The sequence below is a fragment of the Aquila chrysaetos genome, chromosome 23 (genome assembly GCF_900496995.4).
Source record: "Aquila chrysaetos chrysaetos chromosome 23, bAquChr1.4, whole genome shotgun sequence".
Lineage (NCBI taxonomy): Eukaryota > Metazoa > Chordata > Aves > Accipitriformes > Accipitridae > Aquila > Aquila chrysaetos.
The window spans coordinates 7,707,504-7,726,793 of NC_044026.1; the positions used below are offsets into that span (position 1 = coordinate 7,707,504).

General features: G+C 43.5%; 1 protein-coding gene across 2 annotated transcripts in view; it reads left to right on the plus strand.

The window, feature by feature from the left end:
* AFF3 (AF4/FMR2 family member 3) overlaps nucleotides 1–19,290 on the plus strand; it is a 328,498-nt gene that overhangs the window by 275,224 nt on the left and 33,984 nt on the right. For both annotated transcript variants that reach the window (XM_029998967.1, XM_029998968.1), the window contains exons 10-12: nucleotides 5,306–5,471; nucleotides 13,255–14,292; nucleotides 16,848–16,972. In XM_029998967.1, coding sequence (XP_029854827.1) covers nucleotides 5,306–5,471; nucleotides 13,255–14,292; nucleotides 16,848–16,972 — 1,329 coding nt within the window. The remainder of the gene's footprint in view (nucleotides 1–5,305; nucleotides 5,472–13,254; nucleotides 14,293–16,847; nucleotides 16,973–19,290) is intronic.

Genomic DNA, 19,290 nt, shown 5'->3' on the forward strand with positions numbered 1-19,290 from the left:
TTTCCTACAATTGGCCTTGATCTTCCAGACAGTGATAGATTTTCTGGATATTTCAAATACTGCAAGCATTCTGGATATTTCAAATACTGCAAGCATTCATACAGCCTTTCTTAGGATTTTCTCAAATGTTTGTGACATCTACAAATTCAGCTCACCTTCTCCATGTTTACCTCTCAATGTTAACAATGTGATCCCTAACGTTGTCATTTGTTTATTCAAGTCAGCTCTTTGCACTAATTGTTGCATTCCTCTTTCCTATGGGGAGTAGGGGCCACTTGGTAGTTGCACAGTACTTGATAGATAGTACCATAGGGTGAGATTTAGAAGAAAAGTAGTTTAGACGATCACAGCAATGCAGATGGCACTGGCTAAATATTGTCCCATATCCAGACACAAAACCAAATACAGCAGATAGTGTCTGATACTGTTACTGAGCTTTTTGATAAGGCGGCTCTGGATACAGTTCTTGCAAAGTGAAATTATACAGACCAACTGGACTCCAAAATATGAAGCATGAGCATTTGCGCAGCCTTTGTTGTAGCTGGAAAAGTATTTCAGAGGCTCACTCTGATATGTTTTGTTGGCACAGTTTTTTCTTCGAGGCCTGATTCTCCCTTGCTTTGCATTCTTGGTAATCATTCTTATCTGTGTAAAGTAGGTATAAAGTGCCTTCATATTGTAACGCAGTGAAGAATTGGGATCACAAATTCTTCAGCATCGGATAGATTTTTCTCTTTTGAATCCATTTAATATTGTTACCAAATACTGGCAGTTTGGTAAAGAACTGCATCTGTTTTACTTGTACCTTGATCAGGCATCCATGCTGTCTGTCTTTGAAACACTGAGACTGAATTCCTGCAATGCAGCATATGCTTAGCTGCCCAGGAACTTCTTGTGGCCAGTGCTGAATGCCATGATTTATTGTCATGGAAAGTAGTGCAGCTGTAAGCAGCAGCTCAATATAAAGCATAGAGTAGGACCCAGATCCAGTGTGATTAACCTCAGGAGGTCTCCTGAGGGCCACTGAGGCAATCTGATTTGGGAATCTCTCTCCACCGACTGAATAGCAAGCGCCTGCACCTTCCTGCACAAGTGTTTAAACCACCTTGGTGCTTTTCAAAGGCTGGTCGTGGTCATGCAGTCTGATGGAGCTAATAACTGGTCCCACCACAACTAACCTCTCAGGCTTCTCCAGGGATCGAGATGGCTCCACCACTCAACTTGGATCACAAATTAGTTTGAGTGGGGAAGAAGTATTAACCTCCCCAAATCACTGTGTTTCTGAACCTGCACATCTGAGAAAAATTGAGGCTACAAGGTATCGAGCAGTTTTTCAGAGAAGGGTGACTTGTCCACTAAGCAGTGCAGGAAAACAGGTTGTTGGAGACTTGCACAGCGTTTAGGTGCCCAAGTCCCATGTAGCCAGGATGATGGGAAATACGTGATCAGAAACTTCAGATGGTGTGTTGGTTATTAAAGTGATCTTATTACTGAACTTCTGGCAACTTTACAAGGTATTTACTTTCTCTCTTAAGTCAGAGAGTGCATGTTCTGATCAAGGGCTTTAAAGAAAAGTGGTTCTTACCCAAATCGTTGTTTAATTGCTTAAAATAAAAATATCATTTCTATGATGTAGTAATTAATTCTGGGGCATAAGCCAGTAGCAAAATATGCATGAATGTTATGTGCCACAGCCATTAAAATGTAAATCGGTCTTTTATTTTGACTGCATTATCTTGCTTACATACTTTAGAAAGAACAGTCCAAAATGGAAGTTGCCAATTTAAAATAATGGTCATTTTTTAATAAGAATGTGTGAAGAAACATGTAACTGTTTTCACCCTGGTCACTATAATATAATGAGGATCCTTATAAGAATATGCTATCTTTAAAAATGGAAAAGGTCGAAGGGGCACAGGAGACTTCAGCAGTATCAGCATAAATGGGAAAATATTGTAACGTTAAATTTTTGTAGTATATTGGCTACCATTAGAGCAGCAAACATAGATTTCCAGATGTTTGTGAAGAGTCCAACAGTTATATTTTATATCTATGGCTGTAGTAACAATTTCTATTCAGCAGCCTAGAAAAACATTTCGTGTCACAACAGAAAAGAAATATTACTGTGGGGGGTTTTTCTCCCTCATCCCCTAAATAGCAATTCTGAATACTTCAGTCAATGCCAAACAAAAATGATGGTTTAAAAATTAAAACCACAGTCACCAGGGGCAGGACATAAATGTGCAGATGTTTTGTGATGTGGAAGAACTTTTCAGGCAATAGTCACAATGCTCTTGTGGAGAGGACTGGAAATCCATCAGTTGGACACTGTCAAAGGCATTCCCTAAGCTACATTGTCAGGAAAGGCAGTTACCTTTTCATATTCCCTTAAGAAAAAAAACAGAAGAAAAAAAAATCAAAACCAGAAAACCTACTCACAATAGCCTTTATATAGCTCTTACTATTTTATTAGCGAGGGATTGACTGTAATCTGTTAATATAAGTGAGCAACTTATATCTAGAGTTTACTGGGCAACTTGTACAAGTGGAAAACTGCATTGTCCCAAAGCAGTGCACAAAACATCAATTTTCCTTCTCCGGGAAGGAAAATTTTTACAAGCTTATAAGCTCTTTCTGTTTCAGGCACCTCTGTGCCTTAATGCTGTTATACAAACGGCTGCCTGAAAAACTTGTATTTACCACACCTACCTGGCTAGACAAAGAGACATCATGAATAACAACAAAAATAGCAGAGGGCAAGTTTTTAAAGGCACTCATTGTAATTGGTACATTTAATGCCCGTGCATGATCACAGACCTCTTGCCTCCCAAGAGTTGGCAGGCACTTCTGCAAACATGCGTGTAGCACCGAGCCGTCCTGCCAGAGCAAGAGCTTTTACTGTTGCCTCTCTCTACCGCCTGTTACAAGGATGGAAATAAGGGTCAAAAATATAAATGGATGTCAGCTCGTCCCTCTCCTGTTTATTTTACTTGCTTCAATTAGTAAAGTGACATCACAGGTGAGGTTTTCTGCACTGCCTGGCCCTGCTGTGCCTCGAAGGGTACAGAAAGCTCTCCGACAGCGGCACGATTGCCCAAGCAACCAGAAACTCGCCGGAGCAAAAAAGCCATGGGCAGCTGTGCTGCTTCCTAGCAAAAGGCGAGGGGGATGCTCTAAGTAAAGGCGATGTGGTGGGAGTACTGGCTTGTGCAAGACACGTGGTCCAGTGGGGAAAGGTTGGCATATGTTAGGGGAGGAGGGGATAGGGCCAGGAAGCGTGTGGCCGTGGGGAATCGTGGAGTTGAAACTCCATCTCTGATGGCCTGGCCTCTTTCCAAAGCCCTGGAAATTGCCTATCATATGTGGCTTGTGTCAGGTGTCAGGTACCAGTTTTCCAGAATGAAATGCACCATTAGCAGGTAAAGACAATTCATGAGGTGCAACATAGCAGAACTGTAATTAATTATTAGATATTATTTCTCACAAAATTCATCTCCAAGATCACATTGCATTAGCCACAATATTGGACTGATGGAGCATAAACAAGGGTAATGATAAACACCGGTGAACAGAGTTGGGAAGAGATGGTTATTAGGGTACCGGTGTGTTTCATGTGGGGTTTATTTAACAGTCTCATTAATGATCTGGAAAAGGAAGTGAATAACCATTTAATTAAGTTTGCATTTGATACTAAATTAGAAGTTGCTGCAGACACCTCTGAGGGCAGAGAAATAAATCAAAAGGAGCTAGAAACATGTGCAGTAAAGAAGAAAATGAGATCTGGTATGAAGAAAAAAAGAAAGCTAATCTCTCTGGAAGCAAATAATCTAAAATGTAGCTATCAGTGGAGGAATTCTGGAGAAAGCAGTGTTGAAAGAGATGTAGGAGTGTTAATGGACTATATATTCCATCACAGCTCGGGTATATGTTTACAGAAGCAACGCATCAAGGAGCAGGAAGGTAATAGCCCTTCATTGTAGGGCTCTAGTGAGAACCCATCTATAATGCTGCACTCTGTTTTGGGCATCCTGTTATCAGAGAGATATAGACAAATTGGAATGAGTTCAGCAAAGAGCCATAAAAATGATCCCATATCCCTGGAGATAATGACTTATGAAGAAAGATCAGAAGAAGTAAATGTGTAAGTCCTTGTCTGAAAGATGACTGAAGTAGGGCAGGAAAACAGTCTGCAAATATGTGAAAGCAAAAAGGGAGGAGGATAATTCATCATAGTAACTATTAGTAATAGGATGAAATAATAAGTAACAACAATAAATTTAAAAAGGGCAACTTCAGGTTGAATGTAGGGAGAAATTTCTGACAGTGGAATTTGGGTTAGTTTGCAGAGAAGTTTCCCAGGGGTAAAAGTAAAAGCTGCATTCAAGTCATTTAAAATCATATTGGACAACAGTAGAAAATGCACCCTGCTATAGGGAACAATCTTCCATTGCCTGGGGAATAAGCTGGATGACTTAATAGGACATTTCACACTCAAGTCTTTATGACTGTGATATTTTTAATATGCATGGTCAACTATTTCAGGGAAGTATACATTTCTTCTGCTGTCAGGCCTGATAATACAAACACTTGCATGCAAACATAACTTTTAAGAAGGCAAGTAGCTCTGCTGACAGCACTGCACTGCTGACGTGCAAAAACACAAGCCGGAGCTCTTCAAGTTTTTGCAGGATCAGAGTCTTAGATCTTGCAGTTGTCAATATCAAGATGGTATATACAGGTAACCACATCATTTACGGGTAGGTGAAGAAGTGCGCGGAAGAAAAGATCAGGGTCGGAAGCTCCAGTGAGGATGTATTATTATTGTTATTATTATCGTTATTGCTATTATTACTTATAAATGACTGGTACTGTGGAGTTCAACTCTGTTTCTTAACTGTTTGTCTTTTTCATCTCCTGCTTTCACCTCTGTGCAGTGTTCATTAGACAGTGTAAGACTTTTTTCTATACTCTGTTTTTTAACATCTGATATTTTTAATACATCCTAAAATGCCTGTTGAATGAGAAAAGAGACAAGCTGAAGTGAAAACTTGACCCTCCCTCGGATGAAGAGATGGCAAAGGCTATGGATTTAAATGGATATGAGGGTAACCCCATATTTTCCCCCCAGTTATAATAATGTAATGTCGAACTCACTTCACCATTCGTTAGCAGCTGAGACAAGCTCACAGGCATTCAGCTAGGTATGCTCCCTAAAACACCGTGGGTTTTACATGTGGGTTTTTTATGTTCTTGTTTTTTTCTCTTCCCTCCCCCCTCCCCGATGGGCTGTGTGGGGGGCTGGCAGCCTGGTGGTGCCGCAGTCCAACGCCCGAGCCTCGGGACTCTCCAGCAAGGGGTCGAGCAGCAGCAGCTCCAGTGAATCCGAGACCAGCTCAGAGTCTGACTCAGAGAGCGAAAGCAGCTCCAGCGAGAGTGACGGCAGCAAGCCCTCGCATTATTCCAGCCCAGAGGTAAGGGCTTCTGCTCTTTATAATTTAGGGCGGCAATCTGTTATTACACCCGCTCAGACCTTTTTGCAGCCAAGCCAACACAAGGAGGCTGTGGGGACACGTACGAAAAAATGGAAAAGAAAGGCCCAGGGATCCTCCTCCTGGCATGCTGTGAAATGCAAGTGGTAGGGGATCCTGGGGCAGATTAAAGCATTTGAAACAAAAATGAAGAAAGCAATAACCCTGTGATATTTTCTTCAAATTGGGGATGAGTGGAGTGCCTTGCAAGGCTCACAGCTTGCTTGAAGTTTTACGCAACTCTGCCTCCATAGCAATGGCTTGCTTAGTGCCTAAGTCCTGGCGTGGGCTCCCAGCACTGCAAGGGAACTAAAGGCTTCTCTACACAGGGAAGCTATTACAAAATCAGTCTGAGGGTGGATTTTTAAAGCAAAACAGTTGTTTTTCACTCACGCACTTCCCTTACCTCACTCCCTAAGTGAATTATTCTCTGCTACTGCTGCCTTTGTGTGATTTATTTTAATCCACCTCCAAAATGGACTAAACTGAATTGCTCATGGTGCAAAACATTAAGCCCAAACTTGTCATCTGGAAAGCTAGTACTGAAAATTTCCAAATGTAGACAAGCCATGGCCAAATTACAATTAAGCTGCCAGTGCTATGCCACCTTCTGTTTTCACCTCTGCAGTGCTCAACAGACAACGACAAAGCTGCTTTCTTTGCTCTGCTTTTCTACCAGGATTGATTTTTTTACATGGTTCGGTCAATGCACACCTTTAGTTTAAAACCATGAACTCCACAGCCACAACACACACATTAATGTATGTGAAAATATTCAAAAATCTAGCAGCAAGATTGTAAATACACATGAAATACAGTCAGTGTATTTTCCTACTCCACATAAAGCATCCAATCGCCAGACTCCTCCCCTCAAAACTGTGCCTCACCTATTCTCTCACCCTGAAAAATTATACTGAATAACCAGCAAGCCTTTCCTCATCTTTTGCACAGTTATTTTGGACCATGTTTCCTATCAGACAAAACACAACACTTGCAGAAACATCCTTAATATATTTTTCTCAGGTTCTGTCACTTTTGTTCCTTATTTAACACTTACCTTCCTTTCTGTCTTTCCTTCACAGTACTTTCAGATCCATTTCCAGTTAATTTTCCTCTCGCTTTGTCCCTTTCCTAAATCTCTCTCTCTGGTTCTCTTCCCTTTTGTCTCTATTCTCTTCCTTCCAGTCTCCCTTCCCTGTTGCCTTCACTGCGCTACCCCATGTCTTATTTCCCATTCTGAGCTCTCTCATCCAGCCCGTTAAGACCTTGTTCTCTCTCTGCCTAGTTCCCCGCTGGAATTAGTGCAGAGGTCTCATGCTTGGTCTCTCCTCTCCCTGCGGGATCTCAGAAGATGGAAGAAAAGGGACAAAAAGAAAGAGAAGGAACCACTGTAGGGGGGAAGGAAATATGAGATAAAAGGAGGAGAAGCGCAGTACCCAGGAAGGGAGGAGTGTTTACTATCTAGGCAGGTACCAGTGCTGCTTGGACCTGAGAGCAGCAATTCCTCAGGGAATGCGGGAAGTTAATTAACTGAGGCAGGTCATGGATTTCATAAAGTCAAGCAGGGGACTGAGAGTCATGGAAACGTGGAGGAGGTGCCTCCTCTTAAGCATTTTATACATATCCTCTCGAGATCTGTGGAACTACTTTTGTACAAAGTCTGAGTTATCAGTGATCATTGTCATGAAACAGCTGCACTGCTCCAACAGATTGCTTGTCTCTTTGCATTATATTCATGTGGTTTGAGTTCTAGGACATGCTGTATGAAACATGCTTATACAAAAATGTAAATGACTGAAAAAATGTGATGGCTGCAGTGGCTTTCATTGGTCGTGCCTTGATGGGATATGGGAGAGGCCACACACGGATAGGGTCAGGGTGTCCCAGGGAAGTAGGATACCTGTGCTTTCCCCAAGGGCCAGTCTCATCATATGACTGATGGCACCAGTTCAAAACGTGCTTATGTGATGTCTCTGACTGGAAGTCCTGTCTGCTTTGCATTAATGCTTTAAGTTACATCTATGCACCCAGTGAAGCCATCTTTCTAATGTATATGCCATGTTCTTACCCAGTAAAGGGAGAGACACAGGTCCTTGGAAGCTCTTTACAGGGACACCTTGTCCCCCTAAATTTAAGTAGTGGATTCAATTCCAATCCTAGTCATAAAATGAATTCCATCTATTGGATAAGACAGAAGAAGAAAATACATCATTGCTTTTGCTTTAGCACAAACTGATAAATTCAGGTACAATGAACCTGAGTACACCAGCACAATGCTGGGCAGGAAATCCGTATTTCCAGGTTGGGAGGAACTTAATCTGGAAATCTGCAGACCATTATGATGCCTTCATTCCTTTTTTTTTTTCCATAATCTGAAATATTATATGCATATACTCAGAGATTTTTATTTCTAGGACAGTGTGTCTTCTGCATTTGAGGTTATATAGAAATTCAATTGCTGTTTCATTTCTTCTGTATTTTTTTCCTCATCTTATTTTGAGATCTTTGAGTTGTTCTCAGGTGTCTAAATGCAGTTGCCTAGAGTGTAAAAGCAGCTCATTGTAAAGCATACATATAAAATAGATTAGATGAATTGCACCCTAAAAGTGTCTGTTTCTTTCCATTGACTATTTAGAGCCTGTAGTGACTAGCTCAGCTGTCTACACTTTATGTCTGCAGTAAACTAAGAAAAATGGCTGAGCTAGAACAGGAGACAACATTCAGACTGGTTTCAGTGATGTGGACAAATTAAGGTGCCTCAGACATTAATGTGAGTAGTTACAGTTTTGTAGACTGCCAAACCTGAAATTATGAACAAGGGACTGAGGCTTCTATCTCCTGTTTCTTTGCTGAAGTCATGAATTCTTTGCGTGACCTTAATTAACATCATAAATGAGGACTCTGGAAAACAATGACGTCTTGTCCTTGCAATTATTTCAGACGGTAGAAAAAAACCTTGGGTGTCAAGTCCATAGAAAGAGCTACATTTCAAAAGCTAAGAATTTGGTTGGTTTGTTCTTTGTTCCATTGAATTATCCTGCAGACCCTTAATAAGGCTGAATCTGGTTAAACAACTGGGAATTCCTATTATGCAGGGAGGACTACAGGGGGGAATGGGCAGGAAGGAAGCAGAGAAGCCATCGCATGGGACAAAGCATCAGTGGCTAGTCAACAGTAACCAGGCCAGGAGAGACAGGTATCCTGTCCTGGGCCCCACCAGGGGGCCAGATGCAATGTCCTTAAAGTTTTTTCCTCTTTTTCAAGGATTCACATATACTTTTTGTCCATGCTTATTCCATCATCACAGGATATACTCTGTCGTCTCAAGTCCCCATGTTGTGACTGACCAGGTCAAAGCTGAAGCGATTTGCAGGGTTATGCTCTTCCCCACCCTCCTCTCTCATCAGCAGAGAGCCACCTCCTCACCACTGTGCATCAAGTCCCTCAAGTGCCTGGACATCAGTACCAGTGGCTGAGGAGCCACTGCCTGTGAATCCCTGCTGTTCCCTCAGGTGCTCTGTGGCATTGGCTCTCTTCTCTTTAGCTCGGAAAATAGGAAGAATGTGTGTAACATCTAACAGACTAGCTAAGTGGTGAGCATGCTTCTGCCACCTCACCAGCCTTTCTTCACTGATAGATTTCATTAGGGAGGCAGGGGAAGAAGAGTTGTAGTTTTAGGGTTGTGGGGTAGGAGGGGTATGTTTTCTGTATCTGTCTTGTTTTCCAAAAAGTTTTTGCTTCCCATCCTAAGTATAGCCCTGATTTGATTTCCTGACTGGTACACTCAGAAGAAAAGGGGATTTTACCACTAGACCATCTGTAGACACTATCTTTACCTTTGCAAATAGGATTCATGGGCTTTAGCTGTCCTGTGGACTATTTTTGACAATGACTAGAAACTAAAGTCTCCCTTCCTTCCAGAAAAATCTTTGTGGCACGAACCACCTCTTACAATATGTGTGTGCTGTGCCTAACACGTGGGAATCCCCAGTTCTAATTTGATAAAGCACTAGGAGCGGTGCTAATAGTAGCAATAAAGTAGTAGGAGTAATAATCATCATCATCATCATCTTCTCCATCATCATCATTATCTATGCCTTACATACAATCAAAAGGCACCACATTTCTATAGGGATTGCCCTGAATGAAATCTTTGTTAGCAGGCAGCACAAGCAAGTTATCATAAGGGTAAATTAGTATGTGGCTTTACAGTAGGCGGAGTATACTGCAGGGATGGTGGATAGCTCAGTCCTACCCCACAGTGGGCTAAGTACACGCACATATTATAGGCTATCTAATCTCTCAATGAAAGTGTTGTCATGCTTCAAGTTTACCATGGTATTAGCTACACCTTAGGTCCCTCTTTGTAATAACAAGCGTAGAGTGACCCCATTACACTTACATTGTTTAACAGTCCTTTACCCCAGCAAGTGTTTCTGGATAATGTTTTGACAAAGGTTTCTTTTGGATGCATGCTGCTCATGCCTCTGGTTGTACTTGTAGCCTTGAAGAGATCTGAGATATACAGACGTGCTGTGTGGGAGTCATCCCACCTAAATTTGGACACTTCTACTGTAGATACCTACATCTGCTCATCACCTCAGCCTCCCCTTTACAGTCGGCAGAGAGGAATAGATGTTTTTAGGGCCCAGCTCATCTGCCCTATTTTAGATGCCTATTTCAAGAGGGAATTTTTCACACCCTAGAAGAGTAGTCCACTGACTGGAGAAGGAACTCGTTGACTAGCTCAGATATAGGTGTCTATGTTGTACAGATTAATCCACCCACAATTTTTAAGGAAGTGTATCACATCCTTCTGTTTCTCGATGAAGCCTGGCACATGCGTACGTCTGTGGTGCATTGGTCCCTTAAACTATCTTTGTCTCGTAAAGTTTCCTGGTTTGGGTTTTCATGCCAAACCCCATATTTCATTGCAAGTAAGCTTCATCACAGACTGTTATTCCTATTACTGCTGCCCATCTGTGCACCACCAGGTTTACCCCAATTAAAAACTGCCCAGTTCTCTACAAGGCCTTGAGGGCAGCATATTTCCATGAGAGAAAAACCAAGGGACAGAGACCATTTTGGTGTCTGATCACTCTGGATATATACTCATCTATATTTCCACCCTTACGTGCTGCTGAAAATTTCCCACTTTGAGCAAACCAACTTTTCTTCCATAGGATGGTACGTGACATGCTCAGGGGGGTGGTGTGGACTGGAGAATTAGGGATTTTCTTTTTCTCCCACAAATAATTGCAGTTAGGCATGTAAAGCGGACTGGTGAAAACTTTCAAGTGAATTTTCCCAATCCCTTTTTTTACCAGGCCTGCTCTTCATTCTTGGCTGTCATGATTTTGTTCTCTCACAGGGTACCTTGTTTTTTTTAAGTTATTTCAAAGTACAGTACTTTTCAGTTAAAGCAATGAATTGAATAAATCACTTCCAAAAGTGAATTGGCATCGCTCATGTACACTGACCATCTCAAATATTCCAAAACTGTATCAGGGCCCAAAAATAGTGAGAGAAGTTTCAGAATTCTGATTTTTTGAATTTGGATTCTTTTAATTTACCTGATGGGCTGCAGGCTTTTTACTTTTAGCAGATGCATCTTAAAAGGTGTTTTTAGCAGACACATCTTAAGTTTTTTTTCAGCAGCCACAAGGATTTGAATTTTTATTTGAATAAACCCTGGAAGTGCATCTAAGCCCATGATTCTGAAAGCTGAGGCTTTAAGAAAAAATAATGAGTGTCCTGAAACTCCTGACAAAATTAGTAAAGCTGGCAACACCATTGATCTTTTTTATTAGACTTCATAGTTGGCTTATAGGTTGGTGGGACTGTAGTTATTCTGCCTAAATAGCAGACATACCACTCTAGGAAAGTACCACGTTGCCAAGTTATGACACTGTAGAAGTTAATCACTGTTTTCTGCTGGTTTACTGTGATCCCTTGAAATCCATATTTTGTGAACCACTGTTTTCAAGAATTACAAGGTATATAAAGAGACAGAATGGGATGTAACAGAGAAGCTGGAAGTTTTTTTGAATTTTCAAGCTGCCCTCACTCTGACCTATACTTATGAGCAGAAGTATATTTTTCCCCACGTGCTTCTGATGTATGTCCTTTTCTTAAATACACCTGAACGGTGGAAAGACTTCCATGTATAGTGAACCTTTTATTACATACCTAGTAAATTCAGTATGTGCACAATGAATGGCACCAAACAAATCTGTCTGTATTTTCAGAAGCAAACAAAAAAATGCTGTTTATTTTAGACAAAGAGTTAAGAGTTGTAAAAACATATCTTCATCCAAGAGAAATACTGACCATCTATTTAGAAGATTTACAGCTCAGGAAAGAAATTCCTCATGTAAGATCTTAGGGAGTATGCTTAAGAAAAAATAAACTTAAGGCAATCCAGCAAACTTCCCGTAGGCATTGTATAGCTTGATAATGAATAAATTAGACACTTGTGTGAGAAGGAGTATTTGTATCATATGAATTCCGATGTCTAACTTTTTTGCTTATTTTAGGAGCCTTTGCTCCATGTAGAGTGAATACAACCCTCAGTGAGTGATTCTGGAGATGCCGTTGGCTATGCAGGAAACCTGTGTTGCCCTCAGGCACCTACTTTAAATAAGGAGTTAAGTAAGAGACTCTTTTAAGTTAGAGACTGTAGATATTCTCTCTTGAGCAAACTCTCTTCCAGAGCATTGACAGTTTTCATGTTAGACTCATGACATGCTTTTTGATTATTCATATGCAATGGTCTAGTGGATCAAACTTTGTTTCCAGCTAAGGAAATTAGGACACTTTTCACATTGGCTTCTGTGGGGTTAGGTTATGGCTGGCCATCTACTCCATCATTTATTTCTCTGCGGTTTTTTTGCTTCTCTTCATTTTATTACATTCAAATTACTGATTGCAAGAAGCACTAGAAAACACTTGCACATTGTTCTGAAATAACATTGTCTGAGCTGTGGTTACATTTGAAATCATGATTATCCCACTTCTTCACTGTCCCAACACCATTATGTTTTAGATGCTCTCTTATAACTTGATCGTGTTGTGACAGGAATGAAGAGAAAAACTAACAGCGGCACAATACTCACAAAATAAGTGCTTGACAATACCACTGCACAATAAATGTTTGTGGGATCTCACAGGATTATAACGCCAATACCAGACAGGTTACATGAACCGCCTGGTTAGCCCTCCAACTCCCCACTACATGCCTTTTTGTATGCTTTTAAAATACTTTTTGTATTTATTGTGATGGTGCAAGACACAAAATACATATGCCTAGCTTTCCTACTAGCTATCCTCCCTTAGTCCCAGCAATACCCCTGCCTTGTTTTCCTCCCTTCTTATCACCATTGTATTTTCTTCTGTTTGGAAACTTAGGAGCATTTCTCAGTAAAGCCGATGCCAGTAGCACTGTGTGAATCATCCTTAAAAATGATGAATCACGGAAGCCATCCTCCCTCCCCATCTCATTCTGAAACCAAAAATATCCCCACTTGCGCGGCACGCCCCGTGTCTCCCGTCTCTCCGTGCAGGGCCAGCACCAGGGGGTTGCCGCAGCCTGGGGACAGCTCTTTGCCCAGACGAAAATCCCGGTGATACCAGGAGGGACCCAGCGTTTCGGTGTCCCTGAGGGAGCCCCGGGTAAAGGGCAGCAGGGCCTCAGCACTAAGCTCGTTGCCATCTGTTTCCCTTTCAGCCCGAGCCACCCTCATCCAACAAGTGGCAGCTGGACAAGTGGCTAAATAAAGTCACCCCGCACAAAGCACCCATCCTGACCCACCACGATGGCCCAGCGCTGGACGCCCATCCCTACTACGGCCGCGTGAAGGCAGAGCGGCAGGAAAGCGAGAAGACCCCGGCCGCCGGCCCGGCCGAACACCGCAGTGGGGAGGGCCGTGCCACCGCCACCACCACCGTCGCGGACGGACCGCGGCCCAGGACCGCCAACAAAGCACCGGGCAGCAAGGGCAGCCGGCAAAAGTCACCCCCCGCCGCCGACGGCGGGCCTCCGAGGCGGGCGGCAGGGAAGAAGGCGCCGCGGCGGGCCGAGAGGACCTCTGCCGGGGAGGGCCCCCACTGCCCCGGTGCGGAGGAGCCCCCCGGGAGCCACAGCTTTCTGGAAAGCACCGCTGGCGAGGCACCGAGGGCCCGGCCCGGCGGCGGCGGCGGTGGCTGCAGGGCGGGTCACCGCCGCGAGCCCCGCTCGGCCGCAGCCGGCGAGAAGCGTCGGGCCCGCGGGCCGAGCAAAACGGCGCCCAAATCCAAGGAGTTCATCGAGACCGAGTCTTCGTCCTCGTCATCCTCCTCCGACTCGGGCTCTGAGTCGGAGCGGGAGGAGCGCCCGCTGCCCAAGGCGCCGCCGGCGGCCGGGGCTGAGCCGCGTGCCAAGGACGCGGGGACCGGCGCCGCCAGCAAACCCCACGGCGGCTGCAGTGCCTTTGGCTCCATTAATGCCAGGACTAGTAGTGAAATAGCAAAGGAGCTGGAGGAACAGTTTTACACCCTGGTTCCTTTCGGTAGGAATGAGCTCCTGTCTCCTCTGAAAGACAGTGATGAGGTAAAGTCGCTGTGGGTCAACATTGACTTGGCTCTTTTGTCCAGGATTCCAGAGCGTTTGCCCGAAGAGCCACTGGCCATGAGCGCCGGAGCAAACCAGCCGGCCAGCCTCCCGCAGGGTAGTAGTGCTGACCCCCCCGCAGAGAAGGGTTTACCGAAATCTAGAAGGAAACGCAAGGTGAGCTTCGGGGGGACCGACTGGGGCGGGCAGTGGGGCCTCCGGCAAGTGGGAGGCAAGCATCACTTGCGCCCGCGTTCAGTGCTCGATGGCAGCATCTTCTCTGGGCTGGCACTTCAGAGCTGGGATTTGTCCCGCCTGACACGTAGGAACTGGCCAAGCCCCAGGAGAGATGTCATCCCAGGAGGTGATGAAATTCCTGGCCATGAGGGATCACAGCCCCTCAGAGATGGCGTTCGCTGCTGGCACGCGACTTTCCACGCCTTAGCGAAGGCTGTGCCTTTTTCGTGGGACAGTTTTCTCTCCTGAGGCTTCTCTCAAAACCTGAGCATTTGGAGGTGATGCTTATGTTGTCAAAGGGACGACTGTCAGCTATCTTGTCACGGTCTGCACGGTATCACTGCCTGTGTGGAAAAAGAAGAGGCAGTGTCTTTTTTCCCCTTAGATTGTCAACAAGAGGCAAGCCCTTCAGTCCCAGCAGGGAGCCCTGGCTTCATGGGGCATGCGCTCGCAGAGACCTGCCTGGCTCTGGAACCTGCCTCCCTCGCACCCCCGCAGCCCCCTTTTACCTCAGGGCCCTCAGGCAGGTGTAGAAGTGGGAGTGTGGTCCCTCAGCTGCCCCCTCCCCAGCAGCACCGTCACAGCAGCCAGGTGGGCACAGCCCACTGGTCACATCCACCCCTCCGCCCTGCCTCTCCCACATGCTTTCTGAGCTGCCGGTGGTGCCCAGGAGAAATCCTCCTCCACCCCATGGCCACAGCTGTCCACCGAGGAGGCTTTCTGATCCATTTGTACCAATCTGATCCCAAAAGTCACTCTGAACTGGAATCGCCATCTGCCCAATTTCTGGACAGTTTTACTGTGCAATCATCTGTTGCCCTCAGCTACTGTACACGTGCAGATTGAGCTGTATATTTTTGAGGACCATTTATCTAAAGCAGTCTTTCCTTTTTTTATCTGTTTTCATTTTTTGGTTCTTTTTTTAGTATCTGAAAGGTGGCAACCCTGTTCTGGCCTCTGGTAGAGCCATAAACAGAGTGCCCTGATAAGCTTTCAGATGTGTTTGTCTGAATTTTCTTTAGGAAGTAGTATGGAAGTAATTGCACAGTACAAAATTATGGGAAGCAGGTCAAGAAAGAGTGGCAGAAGCAAAATAGTTATATTTTAGGCCATAGGAGATGCCAGTGTGATAGTGGAAGGCTGTACATGCAGAAGGAAACAGAAGGACACAATAGAAGAGCAAAATAAATGCAGCCATTCTAGAAATGTTTAATCTGACCTTCCGTGGCACATATTATCTTTTACTCTTCTGTCTTAAAGCACTGCTGTTGTTGTTGGTTTTAGTGATATAATAAATACAAGGCATTCCTGGAGTGCCAAGTTGCCCCTCAACCTGCAATAAGGCCCTCAATGGGACAGCTGCTATGCAAGTTCCCAATACGTGATCCCCCTTCCCAAAAGACTTTATGAGTGAGACTAATAAGAATGGGTTATCAGGCATAACTGCAAAATTAGAAAGAAGTCCTTATCACTTCCACCTCTGTCATGATCTTGAGAAGATGAGCAAAGTAGAGACAGAGGAGGATGGTTAAGCACTGCGGTGTGAGAAGATCATCACTCCTGTGGAGTGTAAGCTACAATGTTAACCCCATAGCAGCAGCCACAGTGGCAGTGGATAACACAGAAAATGTTGCTGCCATGCAGCAAGGCAATAAATTCAGCAGAATCAACAGACCACAAGTAAAACTCAGCCAGCACTGGAAATTGGAGAAGTGTTAGAAGTGGAAAAGGATGTGGACTTTGCAGGAGATGGAAAGCAGAGCCTTTGGGAGCCAATGATAGAACCTAAGGAACATAACATGAAATGAAATAGTGGCAGGTAACATTGGCTATGTTCATACTAGTAGGCCACATAGGGCAGTCCCCAAGCGGTGGCACACAGTCACTCACTCAGTATAACTTTAGCATGCTTGCTAACGTGGTTTTGGCCTGGGTCAACTTATGTTCTTCCAGACAGTGTCTGGCCCTTGCTCGGGACCAGACTAAGGTCCCTTTCCAAAAGGCAATCTGAATGTGGCATACCTTGGTTTGAAGGAGGAGCTAGACAAGTGCTTGGGTGCGAGCTGTGCCATGCCAGCTGGCCTCAGGATCAGTTGCTGATCTGTTGTATTTACTAGTACAGGCATAGTCACTGATGCCAAGAAGAGAGGGAGAGACAAAAAAGGTATGAGGTTGAGGACTAAGCAAGAGAACAGCACACAGGAGATGGACAAAGAGGGCAATATAAAGAAAAAATATCCCAAGGTGCAAGTGGGGAAGTGGTGGAAACAATTCAAGTTTTATATTCTACTCCTTTGTTTACACACTGCCTCTTTAGATTTATTTTTTTGAAGACATGGACCAATCATCTCTGATCTCTGTTAGGTATATGCTCAAAGAAGGTGTCATCATTAAAACCAAAATGCCAGAAAATACAAGCCCCTGACTTGTTGAAGTACTTTTGGATCTGTAGTAAATCCAAAACCTACAAGATTATTATTTTTCTCTTCATTCAGTGTGAGAATGAGGAAGAGTGCAGAGACATCAAGAAGACTCACTTAGAGCGAGAGAGTTCTTCACGATTAGCTGCCTCTGCCCACAGCATCACAACAGCAAATCACTGCAATATGAATGAAAATAGGTAAGTGTTTTCCTTCTTATTTACCACTGAGTCATACAACTAGTTGCAGTTTAATGCCGTGTGTTATTTTTTCCTTTAATAGGATTTATTTTTTAATTTTCATATTTTATGTTGAAAAATTACCCACTGCATTCTCCTTTCATCTGGTTTAATGAACAAGTTAGCAGTTCCTGACACATTTATATACTTGTGGTTTTGTCCTATTGCACAAAGACGTTGTGAGCCCAAGTATGAGGCTCATGGAATGAGTAATTATAGCTAAAGCAATGCGATTGTCCGAGACATATTCCCAAACACTTTGTTGTAGGTTCCAATTCACACAGAAAACCGTCTTATAGCTTTTTCTTTCCTTACAGTGTTACTAGTTTCAAACTTACAGTTTGACTGTATAAATACAATTATCTATAAACTCTATGGAAAAGATTGAGAAAAACATTCATAACAATGCCTGCAATACTCCATTCCAGAATATATATGAGATCCAATATTTTTGAGATTACAAGCAATCTATTCTGTGTAATTATTAAGTATTTTAGGACAAGGAACTCAGACTTTAAAAACAATGAGATTTTCAAAGGATGCAGGGCATGAAACAAATGATTAATATTTAGCATTTGCTGGCATGGTTTATGCACACAGACCCCTATCAATGTCAGATCAATCATACGGAGTTTCTCTAGAGGCTTTCAGCAGTCAAACTTAGACATACATCTTTTCAGAGTTCAGCTGCATGCTACTTAGCACATACTGGTCATCAGTATTTTTAAAAAAATTATTTTCTGGTGGTATCAGGGTATCTCTTGGGGTGAAACTGCTTTTGTATTTATGGTAGTAGGCTTTTCTATTGTACACATCACTGATGAGTTTGAGCAATTCTTGTCATTAATACTGGAAAAAATCATGGAGAAGACGAATATATATAGTGCTTATTCAAAAATATGCATTCCATTTCTTTGTCCTGACATGTCACATATGTTTCATAAAGTGAAAACAATACACAGAACAGTTTGTTTTATTGTGGGTGATTGCATGCAGGCATGCCGTTCCTGTTACTGCAGTGTCGTATGTTTTACATTGCATTCATTTTCAGAGAATAACATGGCTGTCATAGCTTGCTATGTCACAGGGTTAATTCTGTGCTTCCTGGAAGCAGGACAATAATTTGTGTTTTGCTTGACATTATATGCAGTACTCCTGGTAGCAACTGTACATTAAAGAAACAAAGAAGGTCTTAAATGTATAATTGCCCCCCAATTCTTCCCTGGTCTGCCCTGCTTCCAAGATGTTTCTGTGGTTTATGCTACTGTAGGACATGATATCAAATGCTAATATTGCCACAGCTGAGGATGGGCTCCTGAGGCTGTAGCTAAACCAGCAGTGCAGATACCAGGACCTCCTGTTCGTCTTGCAACCAGCGGCTGCTCATGCTGGCACATCCCCCCCTCCAGTTATGCCACCATAGCTGCCTGTGAGGGTCTCCTGTAAATTCACTCAGGAAACTTGTCTGAAACCAGAACTCTTTTTTTTTTTTTTTTTTGGCTGGGTTATTATTATTCAGCTCTCAGCAGAGCCAGTCAGCCAGTTTTGTCAGCACAGCTGAGGGCTGGTAGCAAAGAGAGGAGCAAAACCACCCTCAGACATGAGCATTTTCTACTGTGGAATTACAGTCTGAGGTGCAGGTTAAGCAAAGCCCTGTTCGACAAGAAAGGCTGCAGGGTCAGGCAGAGATACCCCAAATATCTTGCACCTACATCGGATGCCACGATCTGCCCAGTCCCAGAAGATGACAGCTCGCTGCAAGTTGTCCTGCATGGCTTCTCAGTGTAAGACGATTGTGCTGCTGCAGTTTGACTGCTCACAACACGTTTAGGTGGGCCCTACGCAATGTGCCAAAGGCCATGTAGAAGGTCTGCAACACAATTAGAAATTGCAGCTACTCCTCGCAAGCTCTGGGCCAAGCTTTTGAGGCTTGGGTACACTTCCAAAGAGCTATGGCTTCTCTTGGGTGCTTTAGGTCTGCGCTTTGACAGTGATATATAAACATGGCAAGGCATGGGTTTATGTTTGAAAAGAGGAAAAGAAATGACAGCATCAGCCTGCACATTCAAAATAGTCCTAAAGATCTTATTTTTCTTAGGGGAAGAAGAAGGGTACAGTTGCCCATCTTACACAGCCTGATTCTTGCTTTTGTAAACAGCATTGGTCATTAAAGCAAAACAGTTCACATTGCGTTTTAAAGGTACTACGCTGTGGGAAACAGGAAAGGTTCTGAATTACGATTCATGGCTTCTTTCACAGCTAGTTTTTAAAGACTTGCC